At 50.2% G+C, this 21,501-nt stretch overlaps 1 protein-coding gene across 3 annotated transcripts in view; it reads right to left on the bottom strand.

The window, feature by feature from the left end:
- LOC118550786 (uncharacterized) overlaps positions 1-21,501 on the bottom strand; it is a 28,906-nt gene extending 7,405 nt beyond the window's left edge. Inside the window, exons 1-3 of one of the 3 annotated variants that reach the window (XM_036116142.2) lie at positions 21,344-21,501; positions 1,289-1,415; positions 89-269 (exon numbers count right to left, since the gene is read on the bottom strand). In XM_036116142.2, coding sequence (XP_035972035.2) covers positions 89-269; positions 1,289-1,415; positions 21,344-21,346 — 311 coding nt within the window. In that variant the 5' untranslated portion in view covers positions 21,347-21,501. Of the gene's footprint in view, positions 1-88; positions 270-1,288; positions 1,416-7,107; positions 16,982-21,343 lie in introns of those variants that run through there. The other 2 variants (XM_078057728.1, XM_078057730.1) reach the window with 2 other exon arrangements.

Raw genomic sequence — 21,501 nt, 5'->3', positions numbered from 1 at the left:
GTTTATAACTTTATACCTTCTTCAATTTCAAGTTATTCTAACATTTGCCAAGATCCCCATTTCTCCTATGGGAGAGAGAGGCACTCACCTCAAACACCTCTCCTGGGATTGGGACCGATCTCCAATGTGATGAAACACCCAGTTTTCTCCAAAAAGAGCCCAGGAATCGTTTCTTGTAAATCTTACTATTTTGTCTTCACTGGATAGTTCATTCTCCAAAATATTCAGCTGAGTCCCTGATCCACAAGGCTTAACTTGAATGCAACAATCTGCAAGAATTGGGAGCAATTTAATTTTTTGGGAATGATCTGATGTTTAAAGGTAAGAAAATTAAGAAAATAGACCATATGTGGATTTCTACTCATATACTGATCCCAAATGTATATTAAGTTCATCAGGAAGAATGAACATGTGACCACAGAAAAATTCTAAGGACCCTAGTGATTTGGGACTTACGCAGTAAGAGGGAAAGTGTATGAAAAGGCAGCCCGTTTACTCAGAAATACTTCAAAATCGATGGAGACTAATGTGGAGATAGTATTATCAGAAAAGCAAAATAGGAAGGAAATGGGCAAGATACAAACATCCATACACTACCTCATAAAGGAATACAGAAAAGCTTGCCACGTGAGTGTGGATGGATGAAAAGTCCGACAGGGAGGCCAGGTAAATGACAAACATCACACTTCTCAAACAAGGACTGAGTCATGTTCCTAATGGACATGTGCAAATGCCATTCCCTTCTCCAGACCCTGGTCCAACCTAGGGTAGCTGGACTGTCCTGAAGGCACCAAGGCCTTCAGTTAAGCCACCTGCCACTAGGGGTCAGATGGTATATGTGTGTGGCTGAACAGCTCAGCAGGAGGGAGGATTTTAAGGGCAACAAGCAATCTGGAAAATGGGCTGTTAATTTGGTCTTCAAGGTCATTGAAGATGACGAAGTGTGAGTTTAATTACAGCATGATTACCATGAGAAATGTGTATTAACTGCAGTGCATCTTCCACAGAAATGAAAACCACAAAGCAGCACTCACTGCCCCAGAGCAACACTGGAGACCATCCTCACACTGATAAAATTAGACAGTCTGACTTTGATCCAGAGCCACAGTCAACTTATTACATGAAACTCTGTTTTCACAGAAAAGGTATGTGACCCTAGGTAGTTTCGGCTTGGACCATGGCTGTCTCTTCTTCAATATATTCCCATTCCTCCGCCCCAGTAAGATCAAACTCTTGTAAGAAACGTTCGTTCCCTAAAACTCCAGTGAAGGGGTGGAGCCATCCTTACCCAGCGAGGCCAGGTTCCTGCAGGTCTCCAGCATCACATCTCTGTAGAGCCTCCTCTGACCACGATCCAGCAAAGCCCACTCTTCCGGGGTGAAGTACACAGCCACATCCGCGAAGACCACCGCGTCCTGAAACATCCCACATATCCTATTGCAGCAACGCTCCCTCCTCACCCATGTGCGTGGGAGGATTGGGGGGGGCGGTGACACGCAGGGAACCGCACTCCATTCCTAGGACCTGAGTCACACCCATGTGGGAAGTGACAACACACAAGCACATCCGCTGCCACGCATTCAGTGATGGGAGGGGCCGGGAACCCGAAGCAGAGGGAGATGACAACGGCTGATTCAGACTTACATACACCCAAATATAGGCTATTTTTGCTGACTCAGAGCAGATCTGAGCACTCCAGTACGGTAAAGAATGGAAAATGAAATCCTCATTCAAACAACACAAAATCAGACAACAAACACATCTTTGACTTGATCAAAGATTTATAGCCTTGTCAGCTCCAAGAACTTGAACCAGAATGTCAGGATGTTGTGGACACTTAAGCAGATCTCTCCTTGGAAGGCAACAAGGTCAAGGAGCCTGGTGCAGTCCCCTCTATCCCGGCAGAGGTAGACACGACCCTTTCCCTGGATCAGGTGGACTGTGAGCATGGACACAGGGACCAGGGACCTAGCACACCTGGTGTGTAAGAGGAATTCCAGTTCTGGAAGAATCATGGAAGTCAGCAGGGCCTCAAATATATACCTCAGTGCCCAGAATTCAAGGAGAAGGGCACCAGGAAGGAGAGCCCCTGAGGGATTGATGGTAACAAACAGCCACTGGTGACTTTAACAGAGAAAGAAAACAAGGCTAATCCATATCTTTAGAGCAACAAGGGATGACACCACACTCATGAAATACAGAGTTCAAAAAATTACTTTTTTCAAAAAATCAGATTTTCCAAACAAAAACTATGTTCTCAAAACTTAATGAAAAAAAAATCCCATATGCCAACCATATCACTTAATAGGAAGGTAAATTCTACTTCAACTGTGGTTATAACTGGGGTCTGCGTATCACACACCTGGTAAGTCCTGTATCTTAAATATGTTTTAAAAATCCATATGACAACCATGAAAAATAAGACAATATAAAGAAAAATAATATGATCAAATCATGGGGAAAGAATATGAGCAGATACTTTTCTACAGAAGATATGCAAGCGGCCAATAGGTTCAGGAAAAGATGCTAGATGTTAGTTATCAGGGAAATGGACGTCAAACTATAAGCAGATACCCCTTCAGACCCACTAGAATGGCTACAAAGAAACAAGTGCTGGTGAGGATGTGAGGAAGGGGAAACTCTCATGCATTTCTGCTGCTGGGGATGGAAAATGGTGCAGCCATTTGGAGGTGTCTGGTGCATCCTCAAAATGAGTAACGTCGAGTTACTGTGCAATACAGCAATTCCACTCCTAATATTGATCTACCCAAGACAAGTGAAGATGAGCACCAACACCAACACTAATTTCCATATACTCTCTCAGCAGCTTGATTCATAATAGCCAGCAAGTGAAAACCACCCAAAGGCCCATCAACTCTTTGAAAATGAATAAAGAAGACATGACTCAAATGAAATTAGAAGGCCACAGGGGGAGCTCCCACCAGTACCACTCATTCTCCATTGCACTCAACAGCAAGAGACAACCTTGGACACATTACTGCCCCAGCAGGAGAAAGGAAGGAAAGTTTCCTCCTCCCCTGCAACAGCCCAGCCAATAAGAGACAGTCACAGCCCACCCTATGAGAAGACACTAGGGGTAGAACCCCAAGTTTGCTCCAGTGGATGTCGTTTGGAACAGCCCCTCCCAACATCCCCTCTCCACTATAAAAGAGAGGTCCTCCCTTTGTTCTCCAGACCTGCCTGTGCTTTTACGTAACAGAATTGCAAATCTCCAGGCACCTGGTTGGCTCAGTCCATTGAGCATCTGCCTTTGGCTCAGGTCGTGATCCCAGAGTCCTGGGACTGAGTCCCGAATTGGGCTCCTTGCTCAGCGGGGAGCCTGCCTCTCCCTCTGCCTCTTTCTCTCTCTCTCTCTCTCTCTGACGAATAAATAAAATCTAAAAAAAAAAAAAGAATTGCAAATCTCTGCTATTACTAAATAAACCCATTTTTGCTAGTAAAATAACTGACAGGTTTACACTTAACCCACTGAGCCACCCAGGCATCCCTGGCAGGTTTACTTTTAAAGTTAACATTACATGATCATCGGTCTTTCCACGACTATTACAAATCAACTCCAAATTGTCTTTAAAGAAAATTCTGGTCTTCCTGTAGATGTGGAATCCACCCAGGTAGCATTTAAGTCTATGTTTATTAAAGAGCGGAACCAGTGTCTTTTTCCTTTAGTTAAAAGGACCAGGATAGAATGTGAAAATATGTCCACTGCAGATATAATTTGGCAAACCATCCACACACATCCTAGATGAGTCACCTAAAAGAAAAACCGCTAAAATTCTTTTTTTTTTATTTACTTACTTTTTTTTTTTTTTAAGTAGGCTCTAAGTCCAAGGTGGGGCTTGAACTCACGACCCTGAGATCGAGAATTGCACACTCTACTGACTGAGCCAATCAGGCGCCTCAAGACCACTAAAATTCCTAATTCTCAATTCTGGCAAATGGAGGTTCCTAAACAAAACTCAAACCTGACTCTTCTCCTCTTCTTGCAGAGGACCAGGACACTGGAAAAAAGATCACTACCAACTTAAACACACCCACATCTCTATCCCTGCAGCCAGACTTTCCAAATTCCTCCTCATTCCCAATGATCGAGCTCCAGGGAACCACAGGGGCCCTTCCCAGTCTTCCCTTGTAATCAGCTCGAAGAAACCACTCTCCACACTGGGAATGAATCTCTGTCCTTGCTGACACGTGTCCAACCCCTTGCTGTACAGCAGCCCCCCCCAGGAGGACTACAATATAAATAGTAGGGTTCCCTAACAAACCTCAATAGGTTCCTGTATCTGAATGCACTGCCTTTTGTCTAGGTCCTTTGAGATATACACCATTTTCTACTTAGTTCCTATGGCTCTATTCATTTAATTGGGCGGATATTTTTTAAACAAGTGTCTTTGTCCTAAAAAGGGGAAATAATTCTAGAATTTGATAACAGTAATCAACACAGCCAAAGAAAATAAATGACCCTTCCAAATCTTTCATCTCTTCCATCTCTGACACACTATAGTGGAGTCTGGGGACACTGATCATTTGTCTTGGTTGGATCACCTACCATCCTCTTCCTGGGCAAAAACCTCAACTGATATTGGTAGAGTCCACAGTGTGACTCCCATCAAGGTTAAAATGGATCTCTCAAAGCATCTCCCAAAAATTAATCAATACCCTATAAATAAAGAAGCTCTTTAAGGCATCAAGCCCATAATAGAAAATTACAAGCCTCAGAGGCCCATCATCCCATACACTAGTCCCTGTTTCTACCCTGGAGAAAACCCAATGGCTGAAGATGGAGGTTTGTCTAGAACCTCTGAGCAATATATACCATTGTTAACCCTTGGGACCCTGTTCTTCCTAACTCCCATATGCTACTGATTCAATTCCTACTGTATGCAAATTCCAGGAGGAATACATGACTCCAGGTTTTTACCAATAGAATAAAAAAATTTTTCCCCAAGTCTGAAAATTGCCAATATTCAACTGGCTATTTTCAGACCTAGGGTCCTGGTTTAGAACCGTCATACAATTTGGATTTTCATGTTACCTTTGCTTTCATAGTTATTACCTGTCAAAACATTGTAAAAGTGATGTATCCAGCAAGGAGATAATCTCCAGTGCTTACCATCTTGATAAATAGGGACCGGAGATGAGAAGTGCCTGAGACTCCTTCCTTCTAATATTTCTTGCTACTCAAATATGGCCTGAACTGGTTTCCAACTGCTATGCACTTTCCCTAGGATGTGTGACATCACTACCAGGAAAGGTCTTTCCCGGCACCAAGAAACAAAACCACTAAACATGGAAAACTGACTCATAATCAATGACGCATTTGAGAAAAGATCTCTATCAAAAGTGGGAAATGTAAGAATTAATATAGGGAAACCTTGCTAAGAATGGAGTCAGGAGGGGCGCCTGGGTGGCTCATTCAGTTAAGCCTCCGACTCTTGATTTCAACTCAGGCCACGATCCCAGGGTTGTGGGATCAGACCCGAGTCAGGCCCCACACTCCGCAGGGAGTCCGCCTGAGAATGCCCTCACCCCCTCCCGGGGCCCCTCCCCCTGTCCGTGCTCTCCCTCTCTAAAATAAACAAATCTTTAAAAGAAGAAGAATGACGGAGTCAGAAGACCAGCAGTGGAGCCTCCACACGCTACCACTCACGGTCAGCTGCAGAAGCCACAGCGAGAGAAGGACCTCGCAGTTGAAGTGGACACCGCTTTACTACGACAACAGGAGGAAGATTATTTCCCCACATGGCAACAGCCCAGCCAATGAGAGACAGTCACAACTCAGCCAATGGGAAGCAACGATACTTCCAAGCCCAGTTTGCTCCAATGGGCTTTCCGCTTACAGCAGCCCCTCTTCAAGGCCCCGCCTCCTCTGTGGAAGAGCCTCCCGTCCTCCGCTCCCCGTCCTGCCTGCGGTCTCACCGCGGCTGCGTTTCGGAGCTGTAATTCTCAAGCCCGTTTTGCTGGCAAATTTAATGACAGTTTTACTTTCACTCATTTCAGTAAGCAAGATGGGGTATATTCATAAAGTGGAGTATTACTCAGCAATGAGCAGGGTGAAGGACTGAGCGGACGCAGACCGGTGAACCCGGGCACGTTCGCAGGCTTCCCGGGGACCACACGGTCGGACGACACAGTGAGCCATCGGCGGGGGGACGACTCCCAAGGCGTCCAGAAGCAGGGCTGGGACGCGCTAGGATGTGGGGTGACCACCAGGAGGACGCAGGTTGTCCTTACGGAATTATTAATACTTTAAAATGTGAAGATGGTTGAGTAATTCTGTCAGTACAATCAACGCCATCAAACTTTATATTTTAAACATAAAATTCACGGTATGTGATCCAAACCTCAGTTAGAGCTATTTAAAAAAACAGTCACAGAGGGGCGCCTGGGGGCTCAGGCGGTCAAGTGTCGAGCTCTCGCTCTGGCTCCATCCGGGTCTCGGCGCCATGAGATCAAGCCCCGCATCTGACTCCGTGGTCGGCCGTCGGCTTGAGATCCCGCCCCCTCCCGCCTCCCCTCCCCCCACTCACATATGCTCTCTCTAAAAAAAAAAAGTCATAAAAGCTAAAAATATATCCTCCTTAATCTTTTGGCAACTCTACTCAAAAACAATAGATTTTAGGCAAATAAGAAGTATGAAAAAGAAACAATATGAAAAAGAAAAATTACAATTTCAGATTAAGCAGATTGAGAGATATTATAAACTAGCTGTGGGAAAAGATTTTTTTTAGATTTTTTTTATTTATTTGAGAGAGAGAGAGAACGAGTGGGGGAGGAGCAGAGAGAGGGAGAAGCGGACTCCACGCTGAGTGCAGAGCCCAACCCCACAACCCTGAGATCACAACCTGAACTAAGCCAAGAGTCATATGCTCAACCGACTGAGCCACCCAGGCGCCCCGATTTTTTTTTTTAAGTAGGCACCATGCCCAGCATGGTGACCGACATGGGGCTGGAACTCATGACCCTGAGAGCAAGACCTGAGCTGAGATCTAAAACATACTTAACCAAATGAGCCACCCAGGTGCCCCACCGGAAAAGATGTTTTAGAACAGAGGGAAAGGAATACATGTATACAAATTGGTGACATACCTGAGATGATGCAAGGTAACAGAACATGTAAGGACGTCCTTGTCATTAAGGAAAGGAAATCAGTAGATTCACATATCCCCACACTCTAAAGGCATCTCCAATGGTGCGTAGGCCAGGTACCAAGCATTTAAACATCGGGGGTTCCCAATTGTCGAGAGGGATCACAGAGTATTACCAAGATGGGAAAAGGACAATTCAAACAGTATTAAAAGGCAATATTCATAAATACAAAGGCAAAAGTCTGTTTAGAAGGAAATCTTGTATAGGTAACATTAGAAGACAAAACCCAGTCTGTTTTATTCTAGAAATGGATTGGATATTGACTCTTCAACGAGTATAATTTGCCCCACTAATGGAAACAAGACACATGAACTACAGGCTTCCAATCCATTCGTGCTGAGGACATGCCTGTCTCATGTCACGGCACATTAATGACGACTGACTTAGAGACCAGATGGAAACATGCACCATCAGGAAAAAAATGTGTCTGAACGAAACCAAGAGCCAACTCCCCATGTGACCGGTTCCCTCCGAGATCAGGAACAAGAAGCTAAGGAGGCATATATACAATTCTACACCCGTGAAGGCCTGGCCAGTGCGGCAACAGAAAACAAGGAATTGGTGAAAGATTTACCAAGGGAAAGGTAAACTTCATTATCAGCAGGTGATCAGATTTAGTGTCTAGAAATCCCAGAATCCTAAGACAAAATTATGAAAATGTACAGGTGAGCCTAGCCACAACCTAAGTGTTGTTTCCATCTGGCAGCGACAGTTCCTGGAGAAGCACCGTCCCATGGATCCTGCGACATTCCGAAGCGGGATCGTCAGAGCCCATCAGGTCAGAAACGAGATGAGAACAACTTTCAAAACTGCAGAATCATACGCCAGCAGATAAAAGGGACCAGCACAGAGAGCGTCCTGAGAACGGGCCGTGTTGATGGGGTGCAGCCTCGTAAGGCAACACTTACACTTTTCCTTCTTCCGTCCTGCGGACACCTGTTCCTCCCGCTCTATTTCCTCCGTGTGTGTGCCTCCTCCACCTCCCCAGGGAACGCTTTCCTTCTGTCACCTCTGTCACCAGACCCACAGAGTTCCGTGCGACACCAGCTGAGGGTTGTACACGGAAACTCACCCTGAGGCTACCGACCCGGAGGCAGGGTCGGATCCCACAGGTAAGCGCTCAGCCCCACGAGACTGCCCCCACCCAAACACACACACACACACTTCAGACGCCAGAAAGAGGCCCTGCTGTCACCTGTGCTTCTGACCGACCAGCAGATCAGGTTCCCACGCTTTCTCCTGGGGTTCCAGTGATTTGCTGGGAGGGCTCACAGAACTCGGGGAAACACTTACTTACGTTTTCCAGTGTAGGAAAGGATGGATAAAGGATACAGATGAGCAGCCAGACCGGGAGAGGCACAGGGGGAGGCTAGGGCAGGGGCGTGGAGTGTCCATACTTTCTCTGGGTGCCCCACCCTCCCCGCACCCCCCACCGTGTTCATAAAGCCCCTTCTCTTAGGATTTTTATGGAGGCTTCACCCCGTTGGCATGATGGACCATTAGCTCCACTTTCAGCCCTTCCCCTTCTTAAGAGAATGGGGGCAGGACAGAAGTTCCAGCTTCTAATCACCGCAGGTCTTTCCGGCGAACGGCCCCCACCAGGAGCCATCCAGGAGCCCACCCAGAGTCACCTGATGCAACAAAAGATGCTCCTATCCCCCAGCACGTGACAAGGGCTTCGGGAGCCCTGTATTAGGAACCGGGGGCAGAGACTGGTATGTACTTCTAGTCTCACCAGCCCGTACATACAACTAGTGCTAGAGGCGAGGAATGTCATCAGACCTGGAGATGAGGAAAGAGAGACCATGAGTAAGCCAGGCTCAACGTCTCTCAGGATCCTTCCCTGGTCTGGAGGGGGCTTCCTGTCAAACACAGTGCAGGTCATTTCTCAGGCAAGAAACACTGAGAGCTCACGGTTCATGAAGAGACGTGATTGTATTAGATTATTTTCACAAACCTGCCTTAATAAAAGGTGAACATGTCACTCTACTGCATTTTTTGCGAAGCCTGTTGAGCTCTGAAAATGGACAAATATGGGGAATAATACACAACCAGTGTTAACTTATCTTATTTTAGTGGATGTGATAAGTTTTCAAAGATGGATCAAGTCCGTTTCAATCACTCGTCTCAATGGAGCAAAATACTAAGTGAACAATCATTCTACTACGTTCTCCAAGTTTCCAATTAATGGAGTTCTCGTGTTACATAAAGCCTTCATCTTGTCTTCCTCTTGATCCCTGAAGCACAAACTGCTTCAGAGAAGGTGAACCAGCAGTTGGAGCTTTGTATATAATCCTCCTTGTAGCTCCTTTTTAGTCTTCAACGGTGAACTGCTTCTCTGTACTAAACAGGTACCGGTCGATACCTGTCTCTTGTTTGGGTCAAGGTGCGCATGCTCATGAGAGCTTTCACAGTGTGTGGAACAGGAGAATATAGCAACCAGTCTGCCGAACGCATTTGAGAATGCTGGTTCCTGTTTAACACACGTCCCTGCTGCATATAGCAGGATGGGAGCAACAGACGCCTTCACACGTCACTGCCTTGTTAGAGACAATGAGTTTAATTACTCCCTCTTTATCTTCTCCTCTGTGTTTTTAGTTGTTAGATAAGTTAGCTTTTTCTTTTTTTTTTTAATTTTTTTTTTTCTTAAGATTTTATTTGACAGAGAGAGACACAGCGAGAGAGGGAACACAAGCAGGAGGAGTGGGAGAGGGAGAAGCAGGCTCCCTGCTGAGTAGGGAGCCTGATGCGGGGCTCGATCCCGGGACCCTGGGATCATGACCTGAGCCGAAGGCAGACACTTAATGACTGAGCCACCCAGGCGCCCCAAGTTAGCTTTTTCTAAATGGATTAACATGAAACCACATTTCAAGTCTTATTTCTTTTTCTTTTTTTTTTTCCTCCAGGGAAAAGTGCGAACACAGTCCCCCACTTTTCAGGGTCTTTTCAAGCATCCAAATGTACTTCTCACCCTGAGCAACTAACTGGTAATGATAGACACAGACATCTCTCTCCTGCTGAAATGTAGTACATGCTTGATTTTTTACAATCACTTGTGAAGAAAACTAATGATGTCGTTTTAGCTAGAAAATATTCTAACTGAAAAACATTTTTCCTTTACTCATAAGTCAAATGATTATGTAGATCGCACCCAAAAAGAATAGAAAGGTAATCATAGACTCAGATTTTTAGTAAGTTTCCAGAATGCAAACTCCTAAATCTCAGGGTACACTTAATCACTAGAAACAAGAGTTGAAAATTAAATATTAAAAAGAGACTTTTTAAAAAAAGATTTTATTTAAGAGAGAGGGAAGAGCATGAGTGGGTGGGAGGGGCGGAGGGAGCGGTAAAAGCAGATTCCCCACTGAGCAGGGAACCTGAGGCAGGGTTCGATCCCGGACCCTGAGCCGAAGGCAGACGCTTAACTGACTGAGCTCTCCAGGCGCCCCTAAAAAGAGACTTTTTAACATTAACCTTTATAACTGCTATTAAACTAATTGTCCTTATGTCCAAAAATATGTCTAATGGAGGATATAAGCTGATTTAATGGAAAACCTACAGAACGCTATTCAATGACACATAGCATAAGGAAATAAATGGAGAGATGCCACATATCTTCCAAAATGAGACCATAAGGCCAATTCTCCCAAAAGGTCAAGAGTTTTAAGAAAATTTCATTAAATCTACAACCAGGTTTGTCTGGGATTTTTGTTCATCCTGTTCCATTTGAACTTAAGAGACACTACTTTTTTTGTATTTATTTTTATTTTTATTTTTATTAAAGGTTTTATTTATTTACTTAAGCGTGAGAGCACGACCCAGGTTGGGAAGGCATAGAGGGAGAGGGACGAGCAGACTCCCTGCTGAACACAGAGCCCGATGCAGGACTTGGTCCCAGGACCCTGAGATCATGACCTGTGCTGAAGTCAGACACTTAACCGACTCAGCCACCCAGCGCCCCTTCTTTTTTTCATTTTTCTTACAGATTTTATTTTAAGTAATCTCTGTGCCCAACGCAGCTCCAACTTAGAGCCCCAAGACCAAGAGTCACGCCCTACCGACTGAGCCGGCCAAGCACTACTGCCTGCACTGAGATGTAAGGAACACTTCTAAGAACAGTGGAGACGTGTCACAGAACACACTGGTGGGATTTTACCTAACAGACATCAGAGCTTTTTAAAGTATGTCAATATGAAAATACAAGAAAACCTCATTTAAAAGAGAGTAGAGAGGCGGGCAGGGGAAGCGCTCAATCCCTAAAGTTCAAGAGCAGCACCTTGCAAGCCTACACTTTAGGTACATTACTGCCCCAGGAGAGGGATGCAGGAAGGTTTCCTCCTGACCCGGCAACAGCCTGACCAATGACATGGTCACAGCTCAGCCAATGACATGGTCACAGCTCAGCCAATGAGAGACGGCCACAGCCCAGCCAGTGAGAAACCAAGACACACTGAACCCCCAGTTTGCTCCAATGGACATTTCCTTTGGAACAGCCCCCCCCAACCCTCCTCTCCTCTATAAAAGAGCTTCCTTCCCCAGACTTGCCTGTGGTTTGGTCCCATATTACAATTCCCATATTACAATTCCCATATTACAATTCTTGCTATTCCCAGATGAACCCATTTTTCCAGGAAAAATAACTGACGGCTTTATTTTTAAGGTCAACATTCCTTGGTGATCATGCACGGACCCAGGGAAGACCCCACGTCTCCAAGCTGCTGAGCAAACAGGTGCGGGTCCCACAGAGCCCACTGCGCCCACTGCTTTCTCCCCCCCCTGAGCTGGAGGGCACTTTGTCCTGGGATCAGAGCCCCGCTCCCCGTCTGCGCTCTGCAGGGTCTACAGGGACCTGGGTTAGGGGCTTCTCCTCTCTGACACTACTCATTCGGCTTTTGTTCCCCTCCTTTTCAGAACTGGCCTGTTCCTCTCGGATCTGGAAATGCGCTGGCCTTGGTCTGATTTCTTCTGTACGGACCAGTGATTAGAAGTTTTTATTCTGGTCTAGACAAAACCACCAAGAATGGATTCCAGTCATCAAAGCGCCATGAGGGGCACCCAACGGGGACCCTGGCCAGTTTTAGGTTTCAAAACCATGGTCGTGGTGCACCTGGGCGGCTCAGTTTAAAAGCAGCCAAATCTTGATTTTGGCTCAGGTCATGAGATCAAGCCCCAGGTGAGGCTCCGCGCTGGGCATGGAGTCTCCCTAAGACTCTTCCTCTCCCTCTGCCCCTCCCCTCCCCCACCATGGCCTGCTAGCAAGCTTTCTCTTAAAAACAAAAAACATGGTCTCTCCTAAAATGCACTGCTAATAATTTAACCAAATGAACTAAATGTAATTTAAAACTACAATGGCCTTTATGGGGAACTTCCGATCTCGATCTCCACAAACTTGTTTTATTGATAACTGAATTAGGAAGTCATGATTCCAAAACACTGAATACGATACATATTTTAATCGGTAGCTCAAGACTTGCAAATATTTTCAGGAAGCTAAGTGCCTCCTCACAAAAGACTATTTGAAATTAACTGAGGCAAACAACTGAAAGAAGACAAACGGCTTCTGAAGCATCTTTTTCTCCTGCCCAGCTTCACGGTCAGGTCCGCAGACCCGCGGGAGCCGCCCTGCCCCCCGCCCTGCCTGCAACCACCTCCCTGCACACTCTCTGCTGACCTTCCCTTTTCTTCTGACCCTGCCCTTGCTCCCTCCTTACCTCAGCCTATTAAAGCCCAGCCTCCTTAAAGATAAGGCTTCTCAAGATCTAAACCCCCAAATGTCTCATGTTCCCTGGACTGAGGCAGAAGTGTCCTGAGCGACTGAGGACCCCCATAATCTTGCTGAAGAACATAACACAGCGTTTCAACCTACCAGCCTGGTTTCCCAGATTTATACAAATTATAACACAGGTGTGTTGCTGAGGGCCAGGCCACAAGTGGGGTGACACGGACCCAGGAGAGAGGAACAGACGCCTCACTTCTGGAAAGACACTACAGCACTCGCTGGAAATCCCCGCGGAGCAATTACAGAAGCTTTTCCTAACACTGCGTATTGACAACATCCAGTCCTCCACACGGAAGCCTGGTGAACCTGTGCGTGGCGATTACAAGGGACTCCAGCTTGTCTCCGATGCAATTTGGGGTCTTTCTTCACATGCGGAGTCTACCCAGGCAGCAGCTGACGGGCTGAGCCGGGATCGTTCTTTTTACTTAAAAGCACCAGGATGGAACGGGAAACCACGTCCACCGCGCATGTAGTTACTCTGGGAAACTAGCTCACTCACACCCCACAAGAAAGAAAGTCAGCTGAAATTCTTAATTTTCACCTCTGGCAACTGAAGGCCCCTAACAAACCAAATGCCTACTGGTTTGCCCTATTCCTGCAAAGAGCCACAACAGCTGAGCCAAGACTGTTACCTGCAGCCCCCCTGCCGGCCATTCCCACTCCCTCCTCCTTCCCAGCGGCTCTTCCCCGAATTCCCTCTTGATGGGCTCGGAGAAACCTCTCTCCACACGGGGAAGGGCTCTCTCTGTCCTTGTGGACCCCGGAGCTACACTCTTGGTGTCAAGCAGCCCCCGCCTCAGGGAGCTCACATCGCTCCTATAGTGGGGGGGCGGTCTCTCATGAACCTCAACAGGTCCCCGCCTCTGACCCCGCTCCCCTGGTCTAGGCCCTGGGACACAGACACATTTTCACGTGAGCCCCTGTACCTCTGCTCACTACTGCTCTCATTCCTCAGAAAGGATCAGGCAGGACTTCCTTCTCCCAAAAAGGGAAAGTAATTCTAGAATTGGATGAAGGGACTCAACCTAATCGGGAATAAAATGCCCCTTCAACATGGTTTATTTATCCCTTGGCACCCCGCTGTCCCAGCTCCCACACGCTACTGACATCCATTCGCACTGAAAGCAAACATTCAACGTGATGAAACTACGCAGTGCATTTCTCGTATTCCGGTTGATGAGGACGGCCAGTAGGAAAGGAGCAGAAATACACCTGGGCACTCAGGCCCTGGGCTGCACAGTCGTTCTGGCTTCTCTGGAATCTCAGAAGCCCATCTGGGTGACGGAAAGCTTTTGCGGGCTCCACTTTGTTAGGATACGTGGATGATTTCATTCTCTGCCCCCTTCTCAGACCTCTTCACAGGAACACAGAATCCACCTGGTACAGCTTTTTGCCTTCAAAGGCCATCAGGATCGCCATGTAGGGCATCTGATCCGGGAACAGTCACTACATCTGGACCCACATGAAGCCCCCATGACTGCTGAACGCTGACAGCTCACCTTCTTTTTTCTTCTTTATTTCAATTTTGTTAGTTAACGTACAGTGCGGTATTGGTTTCTGGAGCAGAATTCAGGACTCATCACTTACATACAACACATCGTGCTCATCACTGCAAGTGCCGTCCTTAATCCCCATCCCCCATCTAGCCCCTCCCCCACCTCCCTCCATCCATCCTCAGTTCCTTCTCTATTGTTAAGAGTCACTTACAGCTTGTTACTCTCTCCCCCTTTTTTCCTCCCCCTTCCCATATGTTCCTCCGTTTTCTTTCTTAAATTCCACGAGTGAGACCATACGGTATTTGTCATGCTCTGACTTATCTCAATTAGCATAATACATTCCAGCATCATCGATGTCATTGCAAATGACACGATTTCATTCTTTCTGATGGCCGAGTGACATTCCGTTGTGTGGGGACACACCTCTTGTCCCTCCGCTCATCAGCTAACAGACACTAGAGCTGTCCCCGTCCTGTGGCTGTTGTTAATGCTGCCGCTGTAAGCACAGGGGCGCACGTGCCCCTTCAATCATAGGTTTGTACCCTTTAGGTAAGTACCCAGCAGTACAGTTGCTGGGTCCCCACCCCCACAGAATAGGGTAGTTCTATTTTTCACTTTCTGAGGAAGCCCAGGCCGCTCCCCAGCTCGGCGGCGCCGAAGCCTTCTCTGCAGACAGGCCGGGGCTTGTCCTGTGGCTGCAGTTCTCTGAGGAAACACCGTCCCCACCCGGGGAACGGCTCTCACACGTCAGAGGGATCGGGGCACCCATGCTACCAGCCGGGGCTTCACCAGCTCCGCTGCGTGTGGTCGGGTTCACGCGTTCGCCGTGCGCACCACGCACAGTCCACGGGCTTCGGGGCACACGCTCGTGTCACTACTCATACTCACTGACAGGCTGGGGGGCGACCCCGCCCAAACACCGCGTCCGAAAGCCCTGCGGTCGGTCCTCCTACACTCCCGGCCTCCCCCCGGAGCTCCTACACTCCCACCACGGAGCTCCCCCAGGACGTCCGAGACACTGGCCCGGCCGCCTTTGACCTCCGGCTGACAGAACGAGATGGACTTCAATCCTGGGAAAGACTGATGGCTTCTATTCAAAACCACCATGCTCTGGGAGAGCAATGGTCACGGCGCCCGCCCAGGGGAGGAAGACGTCAGCAGGACCCCAGCCACCTAGAGAGGTCGTCCCCAAAAAGTCACCTCCAGGTTCTCTCCAACCTCGCTGGAAGGCCCGTCAGGATCTGCCCCCCGACCCTTGTGTGGCCACACTCCAGGGAAGGGGCTCCTGGCTGCAGGGGACACATCTAGACTCACAGCCCACCCTGCCCGGCCGTGCACACCGCGTGCGGACGGGACAGTAAAGATTTCCCGGAACGGCAGCCGACAACATCTGAGCCCCAGGCTCCCCGAGACGTCCGGCCCTGGCCTGGGTTCCCGAGCCTCACGGTCGCGTCTCCTCTCCTTCACGGAGACACAGGCCCTTGTCTGCGTGCACAGCACCCTCGCGGGAGGGGGACCTCTTCTTGGGGTTCTGGCCTTTCAGCAACAGGCCCATGAGGCTCCCGTGACAAATTCATCGTTCTCTTGCCTTTTCTCAAGTGTCAGAGGCTCTGAAATCACAAGTCTTTCCCTCACCTGAACTATTCACCCAAATTCACTGTCGCTCAATACACAACCTCACAGGCTGTCTTACTGGATAACATTTGGTTCCAACAGTTCTGTTGAAAACAACATCCTTCAAAACATCTTTGAAGTTCTGCTATTTTTGCAAAAACTTCACCCGCTGAGCCCGTGTTCTGACCCGCACTGTCTCTTCCCAAAGGCCCCGGCCTCGTTCTCTCCCGGAGCTCCGCAGGATCCACGATGCTGTCCTCACGCTCGCCCGCAGCAGGGACCTCCAGGAGGCACACAGGGCCGCAGCTGCCTCCACGGCGAGAACGTTCCTCCCCAGGCTGGAACAGGGGCCAATAAACACTTCAGCTGGCTGCCTGCACACCTAGGGTCCTGGATTCTATCCATTTTGTCATTTGGAATTGTCTCGTTACTTCTGATTGTATGTTAAAGTTTTGTAATTTATTGCCTATGAATTTGAGAAAACGATGCACATAATAAGTACACGCTCTGCGATCTCACACTCCTGATGAACACGGACTAGACGGCAAGCACCTGAGAGTTTCTCCCTCCTGTCCTTCCTTGCTACTCAGCTGCGGCCTTCGCTGGTTTCCACTGCCATGCACGTTCCCTCCAACACACCACACGACAACCAGAAGACGTCCTTCCTGGCGCTGAGGGACAAACCCACCAAGTATGGCAAACCCGCCGCTTACTCAGAGATGCTTCCAAGGAAAGGTTTTGGTCAAATGGAGGAAATGTAGAAATGCACACAAGGAAAGCTCATTTGGGATGGAGTGGGGAGCCAGCAGGGCCGCCCTTGGGTCCTTACTGGGGGGCCCAGCAGGAAGCCCAGCACCCTGCAAGTCTACACTACTTTCCCTGGGATTTCACCGCCCCAGCAGGAGGCAGCCAGCCTCCCCCTCCCACCACCGCCCAGCCAGGGAGGAGCCCCTGGGCTTCCAACTCCCAATTTCCACCAAGACCTTTGTGTTTCCATAGCCACCCCAGCCCCTGCTCTCCTCTGTAAGAGAGCCTTCCTCCCCTTTGTTCTCCAAATTGCCTGTGGTTTTGTGACCTTACACGTCCAGAATTGCAATTCTCTGCTATTCCAGAATAAACTCAGTTTTGTGGCAAAATAACTGACCATTTTAATTTTAAACTTACTAGTAATCAGAACAGTTGGCATTAACAGAGGGATGGACAAATACCCTGTCAGAAAACCGTGGAATGCAGGCACAGGCCCCCTGATTTCGGGAAGGGAAGCAGGTGTCGTGGGGCAGGGGCAGCGATGGGGACACTTGGACGCAGGGCCAGGGAGGACTGCTTATCTACAGGGGAATAAGGAATCATTTCCCTTGTCAAGTTCATGGACCAGAACCGAGTCCTGTGGATTTCACTGTCATGGAAACAAGGAGAACACACAAGGAGGAAGATCCAGCAGGCGTGTGTATGACCTGAGCGATGGAAGAGGTTTCTCATGGAACAAAAGTAGGGTGATCTACACAGGAAGGACGGGCAAGTGCAAGTGTATTGCAAATGTGAAGAGTCCATCCACGCGGACAACGGAGAGGAACAACCCCTGACCTGGACAAAACACTATCAATACACAGAAATGAAACAGCACGGACATCCCCAGTGCGTGAAGAAAACAGAAGAAATCGGGAAGCAGACAGGTGGGTTACAGGTGATAAGGGGCTGGAAACGCTTCCATAGAAGGCGGAACCCCACAGAGGCCAGTGCTCCACCCCAGTGGGCAGCAGAGAAACCGATGTGTGACCCCAAGCAGATGCCGTGTCCCGCACCCGCGCTGGACAAAGTGAAGCCGGACAGCTGCCGGCGCCGGACTGACAGGCATCAGCCCTGACGGGGGACGCACACACTGCGTGTGCGGCTGCTGGTCAGTTCTCACTTCCTCGCCGTCTACGATACGCAATTCCCCCAGCGTGCAGGTATTTACTATGGATTTACACCTAGTCAGGACTGACTACAGCAGCAGTGCCGACGACAGCAGAGGATGAACGTGGGGACCCCGCGCCCCACAAGGCCCAGAATGGAGAGTTCACTGGGCGACCCGAGCCACAGGCACCTGCCTAAGGGAGACACGAGGGCTGAGCAACCGCACGGCAGCCGTGACCTGAATGGGGGCACCGCTGACATTCTCCGACTGCACCTGCCACAGGGAAAGTCACATGACACGCTGATGGCGGTGACGACCACCATCGAGCTGCCATCAGCAAGGGGCAGGGCACTGGTCCCCCTGGGGCAGCACAGTGGCGGATGCTAACAGTCAAAAATATAAAGAACCTACCCCGCGAACATGGCCCGAAGACAAAAGTCCTGTCGCCCACACGGACTCTCCCCGCTTGCAAGAGCCTCTCCGGACACGGGCGGGAGGAGCAGTGAGCGTGAGCCAGTGGGGACCAGCAGCCCGCTGCGCCCACACAGCACAAGAAACCCCCCGGCAGAGGGTCAGGCCGGGTCCCGAGATGGGGGCCAAGCTCTCCCTGCTGACACCAGCCCAGGACGGCCACTTCCAGGGAAGGAGGGAGGGGACCCTGAGCTCCCGGGGACGAACCCTGTGGCTCCACACACCCGCCCTCCCCCCTCGGTGTGGAAACGGCCCCTCCTCCAGGGCCCCAATTCTCACCAGGGAGGAAACCCTCCGAGTTCGGTTCTGACCCCTAGAAGCTCTGCATTCGTCAACCCTTCCAACAGCACTTGATCCCAAGGAGCCTTCCCCGTGTCTGACCTTCACAGACTTCCTTCCTCAGTTTCCACAAATCCCACTTAGCTCCACCAACTCCACGGCTGATGCCAAACCAATGATCGGGGCCCAGCCCCTGGGCGGCCCCAGCTCGCCCCCCCGCTGCGGTGTCTCTCCTGTTGCATGCTTTGGGGCTTCTCTGGGCAGCAACAGCACCTTCTGCAGGGGTCCTGGGGGCTGGAGGCCGCCTGCAGGGGAGCAAGACCCCACTGGTCCTTCCTTCACCTCCCACCAGGCCCAGCTTCAGGTGCGGCTTGTCCCCAGCCCAGGGAGGCACCTGCTTCCAGCACCCTGGGTCATTTAAGTAGAACAAAGACCCCAACCTAGAGTGTGAAGGACAACGTGCAGAATCCCTCCTTCCACCCTGTGCTCAAGGACCAAGTCGGAAGGGAAGTTCCTGGGCAAGTTTACGGTTTTCAGTATATGAAAACTGTTTATCCTTTTCACCAAACAGGTACTTTACTCTCATGATAACAAATCATATGTCGAATTGATCACGTCTCAGATTACAAAATCTCTATGTATCTCTGACCATCAGTTATTAACCAGAAGTGGGTCAGGATCACATGGTGTCCCAACTCTGGACCCTGCATGGAACACTCACTAGCATTTGGATGAATCCTTTAATCCGTACCTCCACCCACCCAGCATGAAGGTGGGGAACTCCGTGCATATTCCCCCCAATCCTAATGAACAGGGACAGTCTCTGTACTGAGACACTTTTCCCCCAGCGGACATTCTCTGGATAAGCCCCAGAATAACACGAGTCAGCAGGAAAAGGAAGACATGACCCACTGACCACCCTCCACGCGGAAGGGGAAGGAAGGAGGCAGAAAGCATTCAGTCATTTTCCATCTGCTGAACGTGAGGCTGCCTAAGAGAGAGCTGTCAGTGCTGAGCTAGACAGGGACATGCTGCCCCCGGGGTCAGTGACAGGCAGGCTCCACCTGAGTCCTGTGCTCCTGGGCAAGCATCCGTGGAGGTGAAAGGCACTCCCTCCCCCACCCTGTTGGGGCCTGGAAAACAGCAGGCTGCAGAAAGGGCCCCTTCCCCATGCCACCAAGATAGGACTCACAGGAAGTCCCCCTTGTTCATCCACCCCAGGGCCGGGCACAGACCCCCCAAATCCACACTCTGTGCCTCATCCACGATTCGCTCAGCTGCCTGTCCCCACGGACCCATGGGCACAAAACGCTTGCTGCTTCCACGTTGGTCTGGCTTCTCTCCTTCCTCCAGACCCTGAGCGTGGTGGACCTGCCCTCAGCCTGAGCCACTCACAGCCCCTCCTGTGACAGGCTGGCTTCAGGGAACCCCCAGGTCATCATCACACCTCGTCATGCCTGCTTTTCCTTATTCTTCTCTAGAAAAGAAAAACCCCCTTTTACACAACTCTTGAGACACTTGCAGGTCTTATGCTCACAGTGGTGGCCCTACTGATGTAGCCCCCTGCCCCTAATGCAACAGCCCCCTGCCCCTAGCGCCACAGTCCCTGCCCCCCAGCCTTTGCCCTCATCCTTCTCAGTACCAGCCTCTTCCCGCTAAATTCGCATGTTTCACTGGACACTGGTGTGACCAACCGTGCAGCACCGTCCCTCCCCGCCCACACTCTACCCTGACTTTGCCTCCCCATCCCCACCTGGTCCCAACAGGTACCGAGATGCAGAACAAGCCACTGCCCACCTGGGCAAAGGAAGCTCTGAGCACACGGAGGCCATTCCTCTCAAACCACCTTTCTGCCACTGTTCCTCTTAAAGCACAGCCCTGTTTCTGCTGGGAGGTGCTGGAGGGTCTCCGAGACTCGTCTCTCCCGCAGCAGTCTTTGGAATGTTAAAAACAAGACAACAGACCCAAAATGGAGTCCCTCATACTCATCTCAGCTCCTTGTCACCAAACCAAGAGTTAACTTAATTGCAGTTTCGGCCTCTCCCAGCAATGGAATCTTAAACCCGTCCATCAGGAATGAGCTGGTCAGCAGCAGCGAGGTCGTCCGGCTGCTAGACCCCTGCCGGCCCGGAAAGGAAGGTGACCTGCCACGACCCACCATCCACTTTTTCTCCATTATAACTTCCTGCTCCCGCTCCTGGGGCCTGTAAGTCCCTCATCGCGTGCAGCTCCTCCGAGCTCCTTTCTATCCTCGAGATGGCACGCCGCCCGCTTCGTGAATCACTGAATAAAGCCCATTACTCAGCTGAATGTTGTTTTTTCGGCAGGAACAAAGCGTCCTTAACCAAGTACGGATTGGGTATTATCTGCCAGGTGGGGGGGGTCCCTACCTCAGCCGCCCCCCTCCTGCACCCCAGCCCTTGACCGACTGCGCTGGGGTCCTCCCACCTTCCCTCGGACCCCCACCCAGGGGAGGAGGCGGCTCGGGACCGGGGAGGGGGGAAGGCACAGGACGCTGCGACTCCGCCCCGGCCGAGGGCACGCACTGGGGCCGGGACCCCCAGGGGCGGGGCCCCCTCCAGCCGGTTCCGGCCGGTTCGAAGCGGCCCCTCCGGGCTCCGCCCGAACCCGCACACTCACCATCTCGCGGCCCCGCTCGGGGCTCTCCCTGCGTTCAGCCCGCGGCTGTGCGACCCGGGCCGCTGAGACCGAGAAGGACGGGACGGGACACCAGCGTCCGCGCGGGGCAGGTGCGCACCGGCGCCCGGGCAGCAGGGGAGCGATGGACACGCGACTGG

Source organism: Halichoerus grypus, chromosome 1, assembly GCF_964656455.1.
Source record: "Halichoerus grypus chromosome 1, mHalGry1.hap1.1, whole genome shotgun sequence".
Classification (NCBI taxonomy): domain Eukaryota; kingdom Metazoa; phylum Chordata; class Mammalia; order Carnivora; family Phocidae; genus Halichoerus; species Halichoerus grypus.
This window is presented reverse-complemented; position numbering and strand designations above follow the sequence as displayed.